Genomic DNA, 19717 nt, shown 5'->3' on the forward strand with positions numbered 1-19717 from the left:
ATTAGGGTGTTCGGGATGCTCGTTACTCGTAACGAGTACCACGCGGTGTTCCGGTTACTTTCAGTTTCCTCTCTGAGACGTTAGCGCGCTTTTCTGGCCAATTGAAAGACAGGGAAGGCATTACAACTTCCCCCTGTGACGTTCAACCCCTATGCCACCCCCCTGCTGTGAGTGGCTGGCGAGATCAGGTGTCACCCGAGTATAAAAATCGGCCCCTCCCACGGCTCGCCACACATGCCTTGTGACTTAGCTGAGGGAAAGTACTATCGTGCTGGAGCTGCTGTAGGGAGAGCGTTAGGAGTTAGTGTAGGCTTCAAGAACCCCAACGGTCCTTCTTAGGGCCACATCTACTAGTGTGCAGTACTGTGTTAGCACAGTATTTTTTATTTTTTTTCAAAATTGAATCTGCAGAGCATTGCGCCCTGCAATAGGGACAGAAGTGGTGGTTAGGCAGGGAGAGTGTTAGCAGTGAGTGTAGGCTTCAAGAACCCCAATGGTCCTTTCTAGGGCCACATCTATCCGTGTGCAGTACTGTCCAGGCTGCTGTTAGCAGTGTTGCATATTTTTTTTTTTTTCTCAAAACCGGCTGTGCAGACCATTGCACCCGGCATTAATACTACAGGGATAGAATTGTGTAGGCAGGGCCAGAAGACATACATTATTCATTGAATAGACGCAGTGTGGCTTGTCCTTTGAAAAACAAGGGAAAAAATTCTAATTCACCTGCCTCTGACAGTCCTCAGGGCTCTGGGTACGTGTGTGCTGCGTGCAGAACGTTAAAAAAAATCAGACGCAGCCAGCTACGTTTTACTGCAGGCTTGCGCCAATTTTTTTCCTGCATGGGAAATCCCTGATCTGCTGTAGCGAATAACTTTGCATCACTGCAGTTCTCTGACACATTTGCAGGGCCACAACACAGTTATTAAACTTAGTTGTATTCATTGAATACACGCAGTGTGGCTTGTCCTTTTGAAAAACAAGGGAAAAAATTCTATTTTGGCTGCAGGCTTGCGCCAATTTTTTTCCTGCATGGGAAATCCATGATCTACTGTAGCGAATAACTTTGCATCACTGCAGTTCTCTGACACATTTGCAGGGCCACAACACAGTTATTACACTTAGTTGGATTCATTGAATACACGCAGTGTGGCTTGTCCTTTTGAAAAACAAGGGAAAAAATTCTATTTTGGCTGCAGGCTTGCGCCAATTTCTTTCCTGGCTTGGAAATCACTGGTAATACAGCATGCTGAGGGGTAGGGGTAGGCCTAGAGGACGTGGATGCGGCCGAGGACGCGTAGGCCCAAGTGAGGGTGTGGGCACAGGCCGAGCTCCTGATCCAGGTGTGTCGCAGCCGACTGCTGCGCGATTAGGAGAGGGGCACGTTTCTGGCGTCCCCACATTCATCGCCCAATTAATGGGTCCACGCGGGAGACCTTTATTAGAAAATGAACAGTGTGAGCAGGTCCTGTCGTGGATGGCAGAAAGTGCTTCGAGCAACCTATCGTCAACCCGCAGTTCTGCGCCGTCCAGTGCTGCAAATCCGAATCCTCTGTCTGCTGCTCCTCCTTCCTCCCAGCCTCCTCACTCCACTACAATGACACATGCTCAGGAGCGGGAAGACTCCCAGGAACTGTTCTCGGGCCCCTGCTCAGATTGGACAGCAGTGGTTCCTCTCCCACCAGAGGAGTTTATCGTCACTGATGCACAACCACTGGAAAGTTCCCGGGGTCCGGGGGATGAGGCTGGGGACTTCCGGCAACTGTCTCAAGACCTTTCAGTGGGTGAGGAGGACGATGACGATGAGACACAGTTGTCTTGCAGTGAGGTAGTAGTAAGGGCAGTAAGTGCGAGGGAGGAGCGCACAGAGGATTCGGAGGAAGAGCAGCAGGACGATGAGGTGACTGACCCCACCTGGTGTGCAACGCCTACTCAGGACAGGTCTTCAGAGGGGGAGGCAAGGGCAGCAGCAGGGCAGGTTGAAAGAGGCAGTGCGGTGTCCAGGGGTAGAGGCAGGGCCAGACCGAATAATCCACCAACTGTTTCCCAAAGCGTACCCTCGCGCCATGCCACCCTGCAGAGGCCGAGGTGCTCTAAGGTCTGGCAGTTTTTCACAGAGACGCCTGACGACCGACGAACAGTGGTGTGCAACCTTTGTCGTGCCAAGATCAGCCGGGGAGCCACCACCAACAGCCTCACCACCACCAGCATGCGCAGACATATGATGGCCAAACACCCCACAAGGTGGGACGAAGGCCGTTCACCGCCTCCGGTTTGCACCGCTGCCTCTCCCCCTGTGCCCCAACCTGCCACTGAGATCCAACCCCCCTCTCAAGACACAGGCACTACCGTCTCCTGGCCTGCACCCACACCCTCACCTCCGCTGTCCTCGGCCCCATCCACCAATGTCTCGCACAGTCCAGCCGTCACTAGCGCATGTGTTGGAGCACAAGCGCAAGTACTCCGCCACGCACCCGCACGCTCAATCGTTAACCGTCAACATAGCCAAATTTATCAGCCTTTAGATGCTGCCGTATAGGGTTGTGGAAACGGAGGCTTTCAAAGCTATGATGGCGGCGGCGGCCCCGCGCTACTTAGTTCCCAGTCGCCACTACTTTTCCCGATGTGCCGTCCCAGCCCTGCACGACCACGTCTCCCGCAACATTGTACGCGCCCTCACCAATGCGGTTAGTGGCAAGGTCCACTTAACTACGGACACGTGGACAAGCACAGGCGGGCAGGGCCACTACATCTCCCTGATGGCACATTGGGTGAATTTAGTGGAGGCTGGGACAGAGTCAGAGCCTGGGACCGCTCACGTCCTACCCACCCCCAGAATTACGGGCCCCAGCTCGGTGGTGGTATGTTCGGCGGTGTATGCTTCGTCCACTAAAGCACCCTCCTCCTCCTCCTCAACCTCTGTCTCGCAATCTAGATGTGTCAGCAGCAGCAGGACGTCGCCAGCAGTCGGTGTCGCGCGGCGTGGCAGCACAGCGGTGGGCAAGCGTCAGCAGGCCGTGCTGAAACTACTCAGCTTAGGAGATACGAGGCACAAGGCCCACGAACTGCTGCAGGGTCTGACAGAGCAGACCGACCGTTGGCTTGCGCCGCTGAGCCTCCAACCGGGCATGGTCGTGTGTGACAACGGCCGTAACCTGGTGGCGGCTCTGCAGCTCGGCAGCCTCACGCACGTGCCATGCCTGGCCCACGTCTTTAATTTGGTGGTTCAGCGCTTTCTGAAAAGCTACCCACGCTTGTCAGACCTGCTCGGAAAGGTGCGCCGGCTCAGCGCACATTTCCGCAAGTCCCACACGGACGCAGCCACCCTGCGCACCCTGCAACATCGGTTTAATCTGCCAGTGCACCGACTGCTGTGCGACGTGCCCACACGGTGGAACTCTACGCTCCACATGTTGGCCAGGCTCTATGAGCAGCGTAGAGCTATAGTGGAATACCAACTCCAACATGGGCGGCGCAGTGGGAGTCAGCCTCCTCAATTATTTTCAGAAGAGTGGGCCTGGTTGGCAGACATCTGCCAGGTCCTTCGAAACTTTGGGCAGTCTACCCAGGTGGTGAGCGGCGATGCTGCAATCATTAGCGTCACCATTCCTCTGCTATGCATCTTGAGAAGTTCCCTGCAAACCATAAAGGCAGCCGCTTTGCGCTCGGAAACAGAGCTGGGGGAAGACAGTATGTCGCTGGATAGTCAGAGCACCCTCCTGTCTATATCTCAGCGCGTTCAGGAGGAGGAGCATGAGGAGGAGGGGGAAGAGACAGCTTGGCCCACTGCTGACGGTACCCATGCTGCTTGCCTGTCATCATTTCAGCGTTTATGGCCTGAGGAGGAGGAGGAGGAGGAGGAGGATCCTGAAAGTGATCTTCCTAGTGCGGACAGCCATGTGTTGCGTACAGGTACCCTGGCACACATGGCTGACTTCATGTTAGGATGCCTTTCTCGTGACCCTCGCGTTACACGCATTCTGGCCACTACGGATTACTGGGTGTACACACTGCTCGACCCACGCTATAAGGAGAACCTTCCCACTCTCATTCTCGAAGAGGAAAGGGGTTCGAGAGTGTTGCTATACCACAGGACCCTGGCGGACAAGCTGATGGTAAAATTCCCATCCGACAGCGCTAGTGGCAGAAGGCGCAGTTCCGAGGGCCAGGTAGCAGGGGAGGTGCGGAGATCGAGCAGCATGTACAGCCCAGGCAGTGCAACAGTCTTTAAGGGCCTGGACAGCTTTATGGCTCCCCAGCAAGACTGTGTCACCGCTCCCCAGTCAAGGCTGAGTCGACGGGAGCACTGTAAAAGGATGGTGAGGGAGTACGTAGCCGATCGCACGACCGTCCTCCGTGACGCCTCTGCCACCTACAACTACTGGGTGTCGAAGCTGGACACGTGGCCTGAACTAGTGCTGTATGCCCTGGAGGTGCTTGCTTGTCCTGCGGCTAGCGTCTTGTCGGAAAGGGTGTTTAGTGCGGCTGGGGGAATCATCACAGATAAGCGTACCCGCCTGTCAACCGACAGTGCCGACAGGCTAACACTCATCAAGATGAACAAAGCCTGGATTTCCCCAGACTTCTCTTCTCCACCAGCGGACAGCAGCGATACCTAAGCAATACGTAGGCTGCACCCGCGGATGGAAGCATCGTTCTCTCTCACCATCCAAAACGGGGACATTTCTGCTTCATCAATCTGTGTCTAATATTCCTCCTCCTCCTCCTGCTCCTCCTCCTGAAACCTCACGTAATCACGCTGAATGGGCAATTTTTCTTAGGGCCACAAGGCTCACTCATCTAATTTGTCTAAACAATTTTTATATGTTTCAATGCTCTTAAAAGCGTTGAAACTTTCACTTGAACCAATTTTTCGTTAAACTGGGCTGCCTCCAGGCCTAGTTACCACTTAAGCCACATTAACCAAAGCGATTAATGGGTTTCACCTGCCATCTTGGTTGGGCATGGCCAATTTTTACTGAGGTACATTAGTACTGTTGGTACACCAATGTTTTGGGGCCCTCACCTACAGTGTAATCATAGCAATTTGTATGTTCTTCGCCTGCACTCATGGTACAGAAGTGTGTGCGGGGTTGGCCTACACTTTAGCTACATAAATGTAACTTGGGCCTTGGCTATACTGCAGCTACTGAAATGGAACTAAGACTGCGCTCCCACTATACTGCTGCTTCGGAATTGTTCCTGGGGCCTGTGTAGGCTGCTACAATGACTTAAATGGAACTAAGACTATGCTCCTCCTATACTGCTGCTTCGGAATTGTTCCTGGGGCCTGTGTAGGCTGCTACAATGACTTAAATGGAACTAAGACTATGCTCCTCCTATACTGCTGCTTTGGAATTGTTCCTGTGGGCCTGTGTAGGCTGCTACAATGACTTAAATGGAACTAAGACTGTGCTCCCCCTATAATGCTGCTAGTGATATGTTAGTGGGGCCTGTCGCTAATGCTACGGCTGAAATGTTACTAATTCTGGGCTCTGCCTATACCGCTGCTAATGGTATGTCTCTGGGGTGTGGAAACAGAGGCTTCCCAAAGACATGATGGCGGCGAGGCCATTTCCCACCAACGCTGTTACTGTTAAGGTGCATATAACCACGGACACGTGGAGAGGACACGTAGTGCCTCCAAAACATCCCCCGCCACGGCCCACTTAATCCTGGCCACATTCCGAAAACCAACAAAATAAAACCGCACTACTAGGTCCGCAGTCACCACCACATTACCACCAACGCGGTTACTGTTAAGGTACATATTACCAGTCTGACTGGGGCATGCAGTGTTGGCCGGAACCCACCGGCATTAAGCATGACATTACTACCTCAGCTGTGTTGGGCAATGCAATGGGATATTTCTATGTACCGCCGGTGGCTTCCTGGCACCCACCCATGCTGTGGGTCCACAGGGAATTATAAATGCATCCGTTTCCACTTGTAAAGAACCCCAGTCAGACTGGGGCATGCAGTGTGGGCCGAAGCCCACCTGCATTAAGCACGACATTACTACCTCAGCTGTGTTGGGCAATGCAATGGGATATTTTTGTGTATGGCCGGTGGGTTCCAGGGAGCCACCCATGCTGTCGGTCGACAGGGACTTCACAATAGGGAGTTGGACATGCCTGTGTCTATGAATTAAAAAGCCCGGTCTGACTGGGGCATGCAGACACCTTGAAAGAATGAATAGTGTGTGGCACATAGGTTCCCCATTGCTATGCCCACGTGTGCAGCTCCAGATGGAGGTGGCACAGGATTGGATTTCTCATTGCTTCTGTACAGCATTGTGGGCTATCGCCCCACCCCTTTTAAAGAGGGTCGCTGCCTAGCCGTGCCAACCCTCTGCAGTGTGTGCCTGTGGTTCCTCCTCATGGCAGACGCACTTCTAAATAGACATGATGGTGGTGTGGCATGAGGGCAGCTGAAGGCTGCGCAGGGACACTTTGGTGTGCGCTGTGGGGGGGAGGGGGGGCGGTTGGGCAGCATGTAACCCAGGAGAAGTGGCAGCGGAGTGTCATGCAGGCAGTGATTGTGCTTTGTTGGAGGTAGTGTGGTGCTTAGCAAAGGTATGCCATGCTAATGAGGCCTTTTCAGAAGTAAAAGTTTTTGGGAGGGGGGGGCCCCACTCTTGCCGCTATTGTGTCTTAATAGTGGGACCTGTGAACTTGAGATGCAGCCCAACATGTAGCCCCTCGCCTGCCCTATCCGTTGCTGTGTCGTTCCCATCACTTTCTTGAATTGCCCAGATTTTCACACAAGGAAACCTTAGCGAGCATCGGCGAAATACAAAAATTCTCGGGTCGCCCATTGACTTCAATGGGGTTCGTTACTCGAAACGAACCCTCGAGCATCGCGAAAAGTTCGTCCCGAGTAACGAGCACCCGAGCATTTTGGTGCTCGCTCATCTCTAGTGATATGCACACGAGTGCGATGCAAGATTTTACATTGAAAACAATACGAAACACGTGATGATCCTCCACCGCGGCAAAAAGCTGTGCCGGAAGATCGCAACTTCCCAGAAATGATGAGAAATGTTTTTTGCCAAAAAATGCCTCACATCCGCGGGAACATCGCAGATGCATGAACGGGCTATAAGGCTGAGTTTCTTTGCCTGTTAGTGTGCGTTCCCATGTGTCATTAGCCTCCCATCGGTTGTTTAGCCTTTCTATTGATGTGTATGACATATAATGATCAAAAAGCTCCTCAGTCTGGTCCATGTGCACTGTTTGGGAGGGTACTGGGGATTTGGCATGGGGTGAAGTACAGTGTGGATGCTGCTGGCTGACTGGTGCAGACTGCCTGCTGTGTGCCTGCGGCTGGGAGGAAGAGGAGGTGGTGGTACTTGAGCATGCTGTGTCATCTACTCTACAACCTCGTCTGCTTGCTGTGGATGTAATGCTGTTGCAGAACCACTTCTAAGGAATGGCAGCAGGGTTGCCACTTAAGGCACCAACTTGGCCCATTCACCCCCAAGACTATCCCTTGCTTTGTTCATATTTTATTTTTTTCTGTGTTTTTTTTTAGTTTAGTTTTTAGTTTATAGAGAACTACAGGGCGATACAAAATGTACTTAATCTAATATGGTCCAACTCGAAACTATGTTTCCTGTGAAAAATAGAAAAAATCCTCCTCCTCGTCATCATCATGTAGCCTTACCAGCAGTATTATTGAAGTGTACAGTTGGACTGAGATGTGACCATTTCACCAATATCACCCTTTCCCCATAGTTACATGGTGCTGTAGGGTTCCAGGGACTGGGGAGATTTACTGACTGACTACTAATAGATGGTGGAAGATCTCTGCTACAGATACGGTCCTAAAGCTACAGATGCTACAGATAGATTTTACTGCAGATTTCACTGTCTATACTACAAAGGGGGAAATCTGTGCCCCAAATCCATCACATCTACAGTAGATCCCACTGTGAATGTGATAATCCTCCCATGTAGTGCAGTTTGTTGCAGAGTTTCAGTCTGTAGTATTCCACCCCAAAAATCCTCCACATCTAACCGTAACCTGACTAAGTAATAATTACGGATGACCGGTCAGGAGACAATGTGACTCCATCAGTATACAAATGCTGCCAGATAATTCTTATTAGAGATGAGCGAGCATACTCGTCCGAGCTTGATGCTCGTTCGAGTATTAGGGTGCTCGAGATGCTCGTTACTCGAGACGAGCACCACGCGGTACTCGTCTTGATTAAACGAGCACTGACCATTGAATTCAATGGAGCCAGCAATACAGCCGGCTCTATTGAAAGCAATGGGCTGCCGGCGTACGCGGGATGAATTGTCGGGAAGGGCTTAAATATATAAGCCCTTCCCTACAATTCATCCAGAAATGTGTAAAAATAAAAAATATATATATACTTACCTGGTCCCGGCAGAACGATGTTAGCCCATTGAATTCAATGGAGCCGGCAATACAGCCGACTCCATTGAAAGCAATGGGCTGCCGGCGATCGCGGGATGAATTGTCGGGAAGGGGTTAAATATATAAGCCCTTCCCTGCAATTCATCCAGAAATGTGTAAAAATAAAAAATATATATATACTTACCTGGTCCCTGCAGACGGAGTTCAGCGCGGCAGGCTGCAGTTCTCCTGAACTGCTCTGAACAGCTGTGAGTAGTATTCAGCAGCCGGGGATTTAAAATCCCCGCCTGCTGAATCAGATGCCTCTGATTGGTCACAGCCTGACCAATCAGAGGCATCCCTCACTCACACCCATTCATGAATTCATGAATGGATGAGTGAGGGCTGCCTCTGATTGGCTCAGGGGCAGCTCTCAGCTGTCCCTGCGCTGAGCCAATCAGAGGCAGCCCTCACTCACCCATTCATGAATTCATGAATGGGTGTGAGTGAGGGATGCCTCTGATTGGTCAGGCTGTGACCAATCAGAGGCATCTGATTCAGCAGGCGGGGATTTTAAATCCCCGGCTGCTGAATACTACTCACAGCTGTTCAGAGCAGTTCAGGAGAACTGCAGCCTGCCGCGCTGAACTCCGTCTGCAGGGACCAGGTAAGTATATATATATTTTTTATTTTTACACATTTCTGGATGAATTGCAGGGAAGGGCTTATATATTTAACCCCTTCCCGACAATTCATCCCGCGATCGCCGGCAGCCCATTGCTTTCAATGGAGTCGGCTGTATTGCCGGCTCCATTGAATTCAATGGGCTAACATCGTTCTTCTCTGCCACAGCTGTTACAGCTGTGGCAGAGGAGAACGATCTTTACGCTGACAGTGTGTGTGGGGGGGGTCTCACTCTTGCCGCTATTGTGGCTTAATAGTGGAACCTGGGAACTTGAGATGCAGCCCAAAATGTAGCTCCTCGCCTGCCCTATTTGTTTCTGTGTCGTTTCCATCACTTTATTGTGTTTTGCAGATTTTCACAAATGAAAACCTTAGCGAGCATCGGCGATATACAAAAATGCTCGAGTCACCCATTGACTTCAATGGGGTTCGTTACTCGAAACGAACTCTCGAGCATCACTGAAAGTTCGACTCGAGTAACGAGCACCCGAGCATTTTGGTGCTCGCTCATCTCTAATTCTTATATAACCAATCCTGGACTTACCTTCTACAGATACAGAAACTGCATCTTTAGAGATGTACAGCTCACTGATTACTTTCTCACATCTGTAAGTCCCAACAGTCATTCTACCTATTTTTCCTATATAATATTCTGCATTATCTGCCCAGTCTCTAATGACTCTGTTATCTTTGTAGAATATTGTCCGTCCTCCAGAGTATCCGGGACGGTGGTGGCATTTTATATTTATCCCATTTCCTTCATAGACATATAGTGGTGTCTGCAGGATGACATAACCTGTAATACAGAATGATATAAGATGAGGTACCATATATGATGTGTTATCAATCCATGTGATACAATGTGTTACCTTGTGTCTATATGTATGACCCAGTAGATTTACTCACCATCACTAACGTCCAGTCTAGCAGGGTCACTTATTTCTCCAGTACTGGTCTGACATCGGTAACTTCCACTGTCTGATCTTACAGCACTTTGTATTGTATAGGACTTTCCATTGTGTACAGGAGAATTGTCTTTGGACCATATATAATTCGGCCCCCCTCCTGTAGTAGAGCCCCCATCACAGATCATCGTTATAGACTCTGTGATAAATATCTTCTTGTAGTTTGGAGAGAAGGTCACTGCAGGTCTGATGGTGGCTCCTATAAGACATCATGGATTATATAGAGGACTTGTAGACACAATGACCTGCACATTCTTCATATCTTCATAGTACAGATTAGGAACATAACATGTAGGAAAAATCATCATCTGCTGAATCCACGAGGTCTACAGCTAAATCACCGACCCCATAAACCATCACTGCTGTTATAGAGAACCTGTCACTATGGTAGCCTTTAACCCCATAGTGACTGGCCTATTTTGCACCTTAGTCTCCAGGCATTCCAGAGGGGTAACATTTTGTTTTTCCATCGACATAGTCATATGGCCCCTTGTTTTATGTGGGATGAGTTGTAAGTAGACCGCTTTAAGGTACATATAATGTATTGTTAATTTTTTTTGGAGGGAACAGGAAAAAAATTTGAAATTCCGCCATTTTGTTTTTGTTTCCTTTATAGGGTTTACATACAGTATTAAAAAAAGTTACTTTTATTCTGTGGGTCATTGTAATTACTGGGATACCAATCGTATATAGTTTTTTATGTGTTATTATTTTTCTACAATAAAAACTCTAAAAAATTTTTTTTGCATCGCCGTTCTCCACAACCCATACGATTGTTATTTTTTGCCAAATGAGCCGTTGGAGCCCCTGAGATGAGCTTTAGTTTACATTCATACCAATTTGGAGTAGTTGTGACTTTTTGAACACTTTCTATTGCATTTTTTGGAATGCAGATGAACATTAAAAGAAACAACTTTTGCCTTTTTTTTACTCGCTTACTGTGTGGAATATAAGATTTTTGTAGTACGGGTTATTACAAATGCAGTGATATGTAAGACGTTAATGCATTGATTTTTCTTTTATGATAAAAGTAGATTGTAAAAAACTGTTTTTTTTCCAAAAATAAAACTTTATTTAATTTTTCTTGAACTTTTTTAACAAAAGGTTTTTATCCCTCAAAGAAACTTGAAGATACGATTGTTCAATCGCATGTATCCCACACTGCACTACTTATGTGCAGTGATCGGCTTGCAGGGTGCTATTGATTGCAGCATGTAAGGGGTTAAAAATTCAGGAATGGAAGTTTGATCAATGATGAGGAGTGCTAAAAGCCAGCTGCAGACAAAAATGAAAGAAAAAAGGCAAAGTGCTGCTCTCGAATTCATGGCGCTTTGCCAAAGGCCTGTGTGAGGGAGGCCTAAAGCATGTTGTACAAGCTCTCGAAACTCATCCAGCTTAGACACCCAGAAATCAAAGAGGCCACTGCCATGTCTGAGTGCATCCATGGGGGAGCTGAAATACTCTTGGACCATCATGGATAAGTGCTGCCTGTGACTGTCAGCTGTTGCTGCAAGATGCAACAGACTGAAAAATCTATACCCACCTCTGTTAGACCTCCCCTGCCCCTGGTGGTGGTGCTGATGTGATGGCTTCCTGCTCATCTGACATGAGCCGCAGACCTGTGATCCTTTGAGGATGCATCTCTGCAGCCATAGAGAAATGCTGCTCAACAGTCTATCCTGATAATGCTGCATCTAGAGGTCCCACTATACTGCCAAAATTAAAATTGTCCTTTTGGCGTTGTAGCGGAGATCAGGGAGGTTGGCCACCCAGAAATGTTCTGATGTTTTCATATGTTCTATGTAATGGTCCTTCTGCAGGCACTGTAGCATAAAAGCACTCATATGCTTCAAAGTACCCAAAAGTAAAAGCCCCCAATCCCTCAAGGTCAGGCCTAAGAGTATCCTTCAGCTGGTCCTCCATCTACATAGAATACCTGAGGACAGTGATGGATGAAAGCAACGTTGCATAGCCTGCTCCCTGGCCTGTGGACCTATATTATTCCACTTCTCTTTTTTTCCTTCTGCTCCCCCTGTATACTTCTCCTATGGGTGGAGAAATGTGTTAGAAACCCCACTTTCTTACCCAAAGACACCCTCCATCCAGTGTTGTATAATAGTGGAGTGGCGAGACAGTTGGGAGATTGGTATCCCTTGCTCCATCTCCTATGACAACACGTCATTGTCCATGAGGCCCTGTAGGGTCTGTTCCAGCAGGCAGACAACAGGGATGGTCATACTGATCATTGCATCTACATGGCGGTGTATTTTAGTAGCTTCCTCAAAGTAGGCTAAAAGGGCAGACACATCTTTGATTTACAGACACTCCACAGGAGTCATGTGACCGATCTCCATACACCACCTGCTAATGGCACACACCATCTGGTACTCAGTTATCCCTTTCTACTGCTGGCTTAACCTCTGTAACATAAGGAACGTGGAATTTCTCCCTCTAGGTATGTCCCTGATGAGGCAGTTGGGTGGTAGTTCAAACTGTCACTGCACCTCTGCCAGATGAGAGGTGACTGAGTGTGAATGCTCCTGGACTTTTCCAGCAGTGGATGTAAACCTGAGTAATTGTACTACCAGGTTTAGATGGGCCAGGCAAGGTACATGTCTAAACTTACCAAGATGAAGGCCTTATTGTTACACATGTACCTTGGGGAGATGGTGTAGCAGGTTCTAACGATCAAACTATTTTCTCAGATGCTATAAGCAGTACTCTGGAGGCTTCACTGTACCTCTACTTAGGAGGACTTATTGGGTGTTACTGGTCTTTATGGGGAACGTGCGCCACTCACCATTCTCTCCAGTACTGACCTGCTGAATAACAAATGCAAACATAACTACAGTCATAGACCGACAGCTATCTGAATATGGGATAATGATGATACTCTGGATGTTAATAAACCACAATAGAAACAGATATATACGTCTGCACTATATACTGGGTTTTTAAATATTTTTGTTTCCATGTGTAATCTTTTTGTTAAGTAAAGTTACATTTTTAAGGGAACCAATCCATTGTTATTGCTTATGACAACAAGCATTCTTCATTTTGATTATAATAGGACTGGATGGATAATGAGCTGATCTTTTTATTGGTCTATTGTCACACACAACCTTACCTGGCTTCAGATTGTTCTGGGTTAGCCACGTGTCATTCTGGGTCTGCAGAGTCATCAACAGCTCTTTGGGTTTGTCAGGGCACAGGCACGGATGAATGTCCTACAAGTCTTGGGGTACCATAGAAAGTGGACCACTGCTTTCAGCTTCATGACCCTGAAGATTAACTGACTGAAGACTAAGCTCAAAGATGGTGGAAGATCTCTGCTACAGATACGGTCTTAAAGCTACAGATGCTACATATAGATTTTACTGCAGATTTCACTGTCTACATTGTAAAGGGGAAAATCTGTGCCCCAAATCCATCACCTCTACAGTAGATCCCGCTGTGAAGTTGATAATCCTCCATTGTAGTGCAGTTTGTTGCAGAGTTTCAGTCTGTAAAATTCCATCCCCTAAATTCTCCACATCTAACCGTAACCCTACTTAGGCCCAATGCACATGGGCGTATTTGCACTGCGAGATCCGGAGCAGGTGTTCACCTCTGGATCCCACAGCAAATACTACCCATAGACATGCTATGCAAAACGCTTTTCCATGCCCACGAGCGGAAATCAACTGCGATTTTCTGTTCGTGGGGATGGGGAATTGCCGCATGTCCTATTTCTAGTGAGGGCCTCGCATGAAGAGCTTCCATTGCAGTCAAAGGATGCCGTCCGCCTTGCGGCGATTCTGAAATGAGAATTTCAAAATCGACACAGATTCGCGTCATCGCCGGCGCAATGGCGTGTCATTCTCTGCACTGTGCATGTGCAGCAGCAGCCCGCACATCAGCAGCACAGAGAAGAAGACATCACACAGGTACACGGGGGTCACCACCGGGGCAGAGGGTCTGATTCCGCTATGAGATCTCGCAGTAGGAATCTGATGCGGCCGTCTGCATTTGGCCTAAGTAATAATTACAGATGGCCGGTCAGGAGACAATGTGACTCCATCAGTATACAAACACTCCTGGATAATTCTTATATAACTGATCCTGGACTTACCTTCTGCAGAAACAGAAACTGCATCTCCATCGATGTACGGCCCACTGATTTGTTTCTCACATCTGTAAGTCCCGGAAGTCGTCCCATCTACATTTCCTATATAATATTCTGCAGTATATGTCCAGTCTCTAATGAGTATGTTATCTTTGTAGAATCTTGTCCGTCGTACATAGTATCCAAGACGCTGGTGACATCTTATATGTATCTCATCTCCTTCATAGACATATAGAGGGGTCTGCAGGATGACATAACCTGTAATACAGCATGATATAAGATGAGGTGACATATATGATGGGTTATCAGTCTGTGTGATACAATGTGTTACCTTGTGTCTATATGTATGACCCGGTATATTTACTCACCACGGACAACTTCCAGTCCAGCAGGGTCACTTATTTCTCCAGGTCTGGTCTGACATCGGTAACTTCCACTGTCTGATGTTTCAGCACTTTGTATTATATAGGATTTTCCATTGTATACAGGAGAATAGTCTTTGTACCATATATAATTCGGCCCCCCTCCTATAGTAGAGCCCCCATCACAGGTCATCGTTATAGACTCTGTGGTAAATATCTTCCTGTAGTTTGGAGAGAAGGTCACCGCAGGTCTGATGGCGGCTCCTATAAGACATCATGGATTATATAGAGGACTTGTAGACACAATGACCTGCACATTCTTCATATCTTCATAGTACAGATTAGGACCATAACATGTACATAATGTGCAGTCCACATAGAAACAACCATCACCTGCCGAAACCATCAGGTCTGCAGCTGAATCACCGACCCCATAAACCATCACTGCAGTTATAGAGAACCTGTTTTGCACCAGGCGATTTTTGTCTGTTTTTACATACAGTTAAATGCAGTTAAAAAATTAAAAAAAATTTTTTTTTACACCGTATACTGTGTATAATAGTATTATTATATGCGTCATTATGAATGCAGTGATATGTAACATGGTTATGTTTTTTTTTTTTTTATGAAAAAGGACATTTTAAGGGCTCCTTCCCACTAACGGATTTCTGCCTCGTAATTTGCGGCGGAAATCCGCTGCGTTGCCCGCAGCTATTAGGTTCTATTGAACCTAATAGCTCAATGCTCATGGTGCGGAATTCCATCGCGGAATTCCGCACCGTGAAATCACCCGACCTCACCCGCGGCATGCTCTATTTGCCGCAGGTGTACACGCGGACGGCTTCCATTGCAGTCAATGGAAGCCAGTCCGTCACGCTATCTTCCGCTGTAGCACAGCGGAAGATAGCGTAAAACCGCTTCCCCGCCTACCGCTGAAGCATCATGCGGGAGCGAGGATGCCGAATCCACAGGTAAGTTTGGGGGTCTCTGGGGGGCGCCGTGTGCAGCCGGCCTAAATGAAACAGTTTTTTTTTTTCAATTTGTTTAAATAAACATAAACATTTCTTGACCTCTTCCTGTCGACTTTTACATGCCACAATTGCCATTGATCGTGGCATGTAAGGGGTTAAATATTTGGGAATGGAAGTAACAAAAAAATCCCCTCTCCCAATGTACAGACCACAGGCATATAAATGTGATACAGCGGCTTTCACTGGTTCTTCCAATAAAAGCCAAATTAAACTCTCTAGTAAACAGATGAACCCAGCGCTCCACCGAATACAGATAGGATAGCAATAGGAATCGGAGTAAAAAGGGGGACTTACCTGGTGCCCAGTGGGGCTCCCCTGCGGGAAACCCACTAACACCTCCACGTCCCAGCAGGCATGTAAAATATATTGGATGATGTTTCCCAGTCCTTTCCTCTTATTCCGGGATCAGGAGAGCTGCTGGAGGCTTGTGTCTTCCACTGGAGGAGCAATGTACCAATAGCCAACAAGGAACAATAAAAAATCTCCAAGCGCTACCGAGGATAGACTATCAGGAATCCATATCTATATATATAAAGCTGAAAGCCCTCACTGACTGACTGACTGACTGACTGACTGACTGACTGACTCGCTGACTCACTGACTGACTCGCTGACTGACTCACTGACTCGCTGACTCACTGACTGACTCGCTGACTGACTCACTGACTCGCTGACTGACTCACTGACTGACTCGCCAAAAGTTCTCCAACTTCCCGATATCGTAGAAACATGAAATTTGCCACAAGCATAGATTATCTCCAAAATAGGAAAAGTAATTGGGTCCCAACTCGATTATTCAATTCTATGCGCAAAAGAATTAGCGTCCAAATTTTACGCACGGAATCTAATTTTCTCACTTTCCGGTGTCATAGAAACAGGAAATTTGGCACGAGCATTGATTATGTCATGAATAGGAAAAGCCAATGGGTCCCAACTCCATTCTTCAATTCTAGCGCAAAATAATTGGCGTCGACATTTTACGTACGGAATGTAATTTTTTCACTTTCCGGTGTCATAGAAACGGGAAATTTGGCACGAGCATTGATTATGTCATACATAAGAAAAGCTAATGGGTCCCAACTCCATTATTCAATTTTATGCGCAAAAGAGTTAGCGTCCAAATTTTACGTGCGGAATGTAATTTTTTCACTTTCCGGTGTCATAGAAACGTGAAATTTGGCACGAGCATTGATTATGTCATAAATAGGAAAAGTTCATAGGTCCCAACTCGATTGTTCAATTCTATGCGCAAAAGAATTAGCGTCCAAATTTTACGTACGGAATGTAATTTTTTCACTTTCCGGTGTCATAGAAACGTGAAATTTGGCACAAGCATTGATTATGTCATAAATAGGAAACGCTAATGGGTCCCCACTCGTTTATTCAATTCTATGCGCAAAAGAATTAGCGTCCAAATTTTACGTACGGAATGTAATTTTTTCACTTTCCGGTGTCATAGAAACGGGAAATTTGGCACGAGCATTGATTATGTCATACATAGGAAAAGCTAATGGGTCCCAACTCGATTATTAAATTCTAGCGCAAAAGAATTGGCGTCGAAATTTTACGTGCGGAATGTAATTTTTTTCACTTTCCGGTGTCATAGAAACAGGAAATTTGGCATGAGCATTGATTATGTCATAAATAGGAAAAGCTAATGGGTCCCAACTCCATTATTCAATTCTATGCGCAAAAGAATTAGCGTCCAAATTTTACGTACGGAATGTAATTTTTTCACTTTCCGGTGTCATAGAAACGGGAAATTTGGCACAAGCATTGATTATGTCATAAATAGGAAAAGCTAATGGGTCCCAACTCCATTATTCAATTCTAAGCGCAAAAGAATTAGCGTCCAAATTTTACGTACGGAATGTAATTTTTTCACTTTCCGGTGTCATAGAAACGGGAAATTTGGCACAAGCATTGATTATGTCATAAATAGGAAAAGCTAATGGGTCCCAACTCCATTATTCAATTCTAAGCGCAAAAGAATTAGTGTCCAAATTTTATGTATGTAATCTAATTCTCTCACTTCCTGATGTCATTTTATATAAAGGAAACGTCGCATGGTTGCCTCCACGTGGTGTTTCCTGGGTAACGCAGAGAACTAGGCAAAATGGTGAACATATTTTTTTTCCTCAGTATCTCTAAAGTAACCACGACTTCATAAGCTTTTCCGTGTGAACACCAGATAAACACCAGTACCAAATTAACTCGGGCGAAGCCGGGTATATCAGCTAGTTACATATATAAAGACGAAAGCCCTCACTGACTCACTCACTCACTCACTCACTCACTGACTGACTCGCCAAAAGTTCTCCAACTTCCCGATGTCGTAGAAACATGAAATTTGCCACAAGCATAGATTATCTCCAAAATAGGAAAAGTAATTGGGTCCCGACTCGATTATTCAATTCTATGCGCAAAAGAATTAGCGTCCAAATTTTACGTACGGAATGTAATTTTCTCACTTTCCGGTGTCATAGAAACGTGAAATTTGGCACGAGCATTGATTATGTCATAAATAGTAAAAGCTAATGGGACCCAACTCCATTATTCAATTCTATGCGCAAAAGAATTAGCGTCCAAATTTTACGTACATAATCTAAATCACTTCCCAATGTGATAGAAACATGAAATTTGGCACGAGCATTGATTGTGTCATAAATATGAAAAGTTAATGGGTCCCAACTCCATTATTCAATTCTATGCGCAAAAGAATTAGCGTCCAAATTTTACGTACAGAATCTAATTTTCTCACTTTCCGGTGTCATAGAAACAAGAAATTTGGCACGAGCATTGATTATGTCATAAATAGGAAAAGTTCATAGGTCCCAACTCGATTGTTCAATTCTAGCGCAAAATAATTGGCGTCCAAATTTTACGTGCGGAATGTAATTTTTTCACTTTCCGGTGTCATAGAAACGGGAAATTTGGCACGAGCATTGATTATGTCATAAATAGGAAACGCTAATGGGTCCCAACTCGATTATTGAATTCTATGCGCAAAAGAATTAGCGTCCAAATTTTACGTGTGGAATGTAATTTTCTCACTTTCCGGTGTCATAGAAACAGTAAATTTGGCACGAGCATTGATTATGTCATAAATAGGAAAAGCTAATGGGTCCCAACTCGATTATTCAATTCTAAGCGCAAAAGAATTAGTGTCCAAATTTTATGTATGTAATCTAATTCTCTCACTTCCTGATGTCATTTTATATAAAGGAAACGTCGCATGGTTACCTCCACGTGGTGTTTCCTGGGTAACGCAGAGAACTATGCAAAATGGTGAACATATGTTTTTCCTCAGTATCTCTAAAGTAACCATGACTTCATAAGATTTTCCGTGTGAACACCAGATAAACACCAGTACCAAATTAACTCGGGCGAAGCCGGGTATATCAGCTAGTATTATATAAGTCTTTCCTTATTTTAAAAATGCAACGCGTTTCGGCTCGTCAGCATATATATATAAGCCTTTATCAAGCATAAACATAACGAACACACAACAGCATTTATATAATAAATTGTAACTGTCACTTACATCTCAGATCAACCTACTTGAAGTCGATACTGCCAGTACTGGGCATGGCATATGACGCGGTAAGCGTCCAAATATCACATGAGTACGTGCTGCTGTGTAAAAACATGTCTAAACCTACGAGTGGCTTCTGACAATGGGTTCCCAACGGGAGCCGCCATTACAGGGCGTGACTATAGACGTAAGCATCGTCACATGTCACATGCCTACGTGTTGACGCATGGGTATGCGCCAGGATGTATACACCGATCCAATGATCTACCTACAGATACCCTTCATGTGTTCTGCAATGGGACAGCCATGGTGTCAATCCCAGAAGTGGCACACAAAATAGATGAATATAGAAAAATGTATAAGAATGTATAAGAAAAATCTTAAAACATATATATATATATATATATATATATATATATATATATATACACATGTATATACCAGAAAAATCTGGAATATAAAGACATTTCAGATAAGAATAATTGTGCACATAAAACACTAAATGACAATAAAAAACCTAGATATACAATGATACTTTATCTCTCTAGAAACAAATACAAAATGCTGAGTAAATTCCATTAAAATACAATTGGGATAGTATGGCTGTATAATGATATTTTTATATTTATATTTCCTCCAATACCTCAATCAAACCATATGGGGCTTTGGTGTTCA

The 19717-nt window shown here is 46.0% G+C and overlaps 3 protein-coding genes across 3 annotated transcripts in view; all 3 read right to left on the reverse strand.

Annotated features, from left to right (window-relative positions):
• LOC136631698 (high affinity immunoglobulin gamma Fc receptor I-like) overlaps nt 1–14151 on the reverse strand; it is a 56181-nt gene extending 42030 nt beyond the window's left edge. The window contains exons 1-4 of the mRNA XM_066605986.1: nt 14122–14151; nt 12811–12904; nt 9952–10209; nt 9590–9841 (exon numbers count right to left, since the gene is read on the reverse strand). Coding sequence (XP_066462083.1) covers nt 9590–9841; nt 9952–10209; nt 12811–12904; nt 14122–14151 — 634 coding nt within the window. The remainder of the gene's footprint in view (nt 1–9589; nt 9842–9951; nt 10210–12810; nt 12905–14121) is intronic.
• LOC136571849 (Fc receptor-like protein 5) overlaps nt 1–19717 on the reverse strand; it is a 176070-nt gene that overhangs the window by 58656 nt on the left and 97697 nt on the right. The gene's annotated exons all lie outside the window — the stretch shown is intronic.
• The window catches only part of LOC136631699 (low affinity immunoglobulin gamma Fc region receptor III-A-like), a 40982-nt gene continuing 33440 nt past the window's right edge, over nt 12176–19717 (reverse strand). Inside the window, exons 4-7 of the mRNA XM_066605987.1 lie at nt 14484–14741; nt 14122–14373; nt 12811–12879; nt 12176–12300 (exon numbers count right to left, since the gene is read on the reverse strand). Coding sequence (XP_066462084.1) covers nt 12176–12300; nt 12811–12879; nt 14122–14373; nt 14484–14741 — 704 coding nt within the window. The remainder of the gene's footprint in view (nt 12301–12810; nt 12880–14121; nt 14374–14483; nt 14742–19717) is intronic.

The sequence above is a fragment of the Eleutherodactylus coqui genome, chromosome 6 (assembly GCF_035609145.1).
Source record: "Eleutherodactylus coqui strain aEleCoq1 chromosome 6, aEleCoq1.hap1, whole genome shotgun sequence".
Taxonomy (NCBI): Eukaryota; Metazoa; Chordata; class Amphibia; order Anura; family Eleutherodactylidae; genus Eleutherodactylus; species Eleutherodactylus coqui.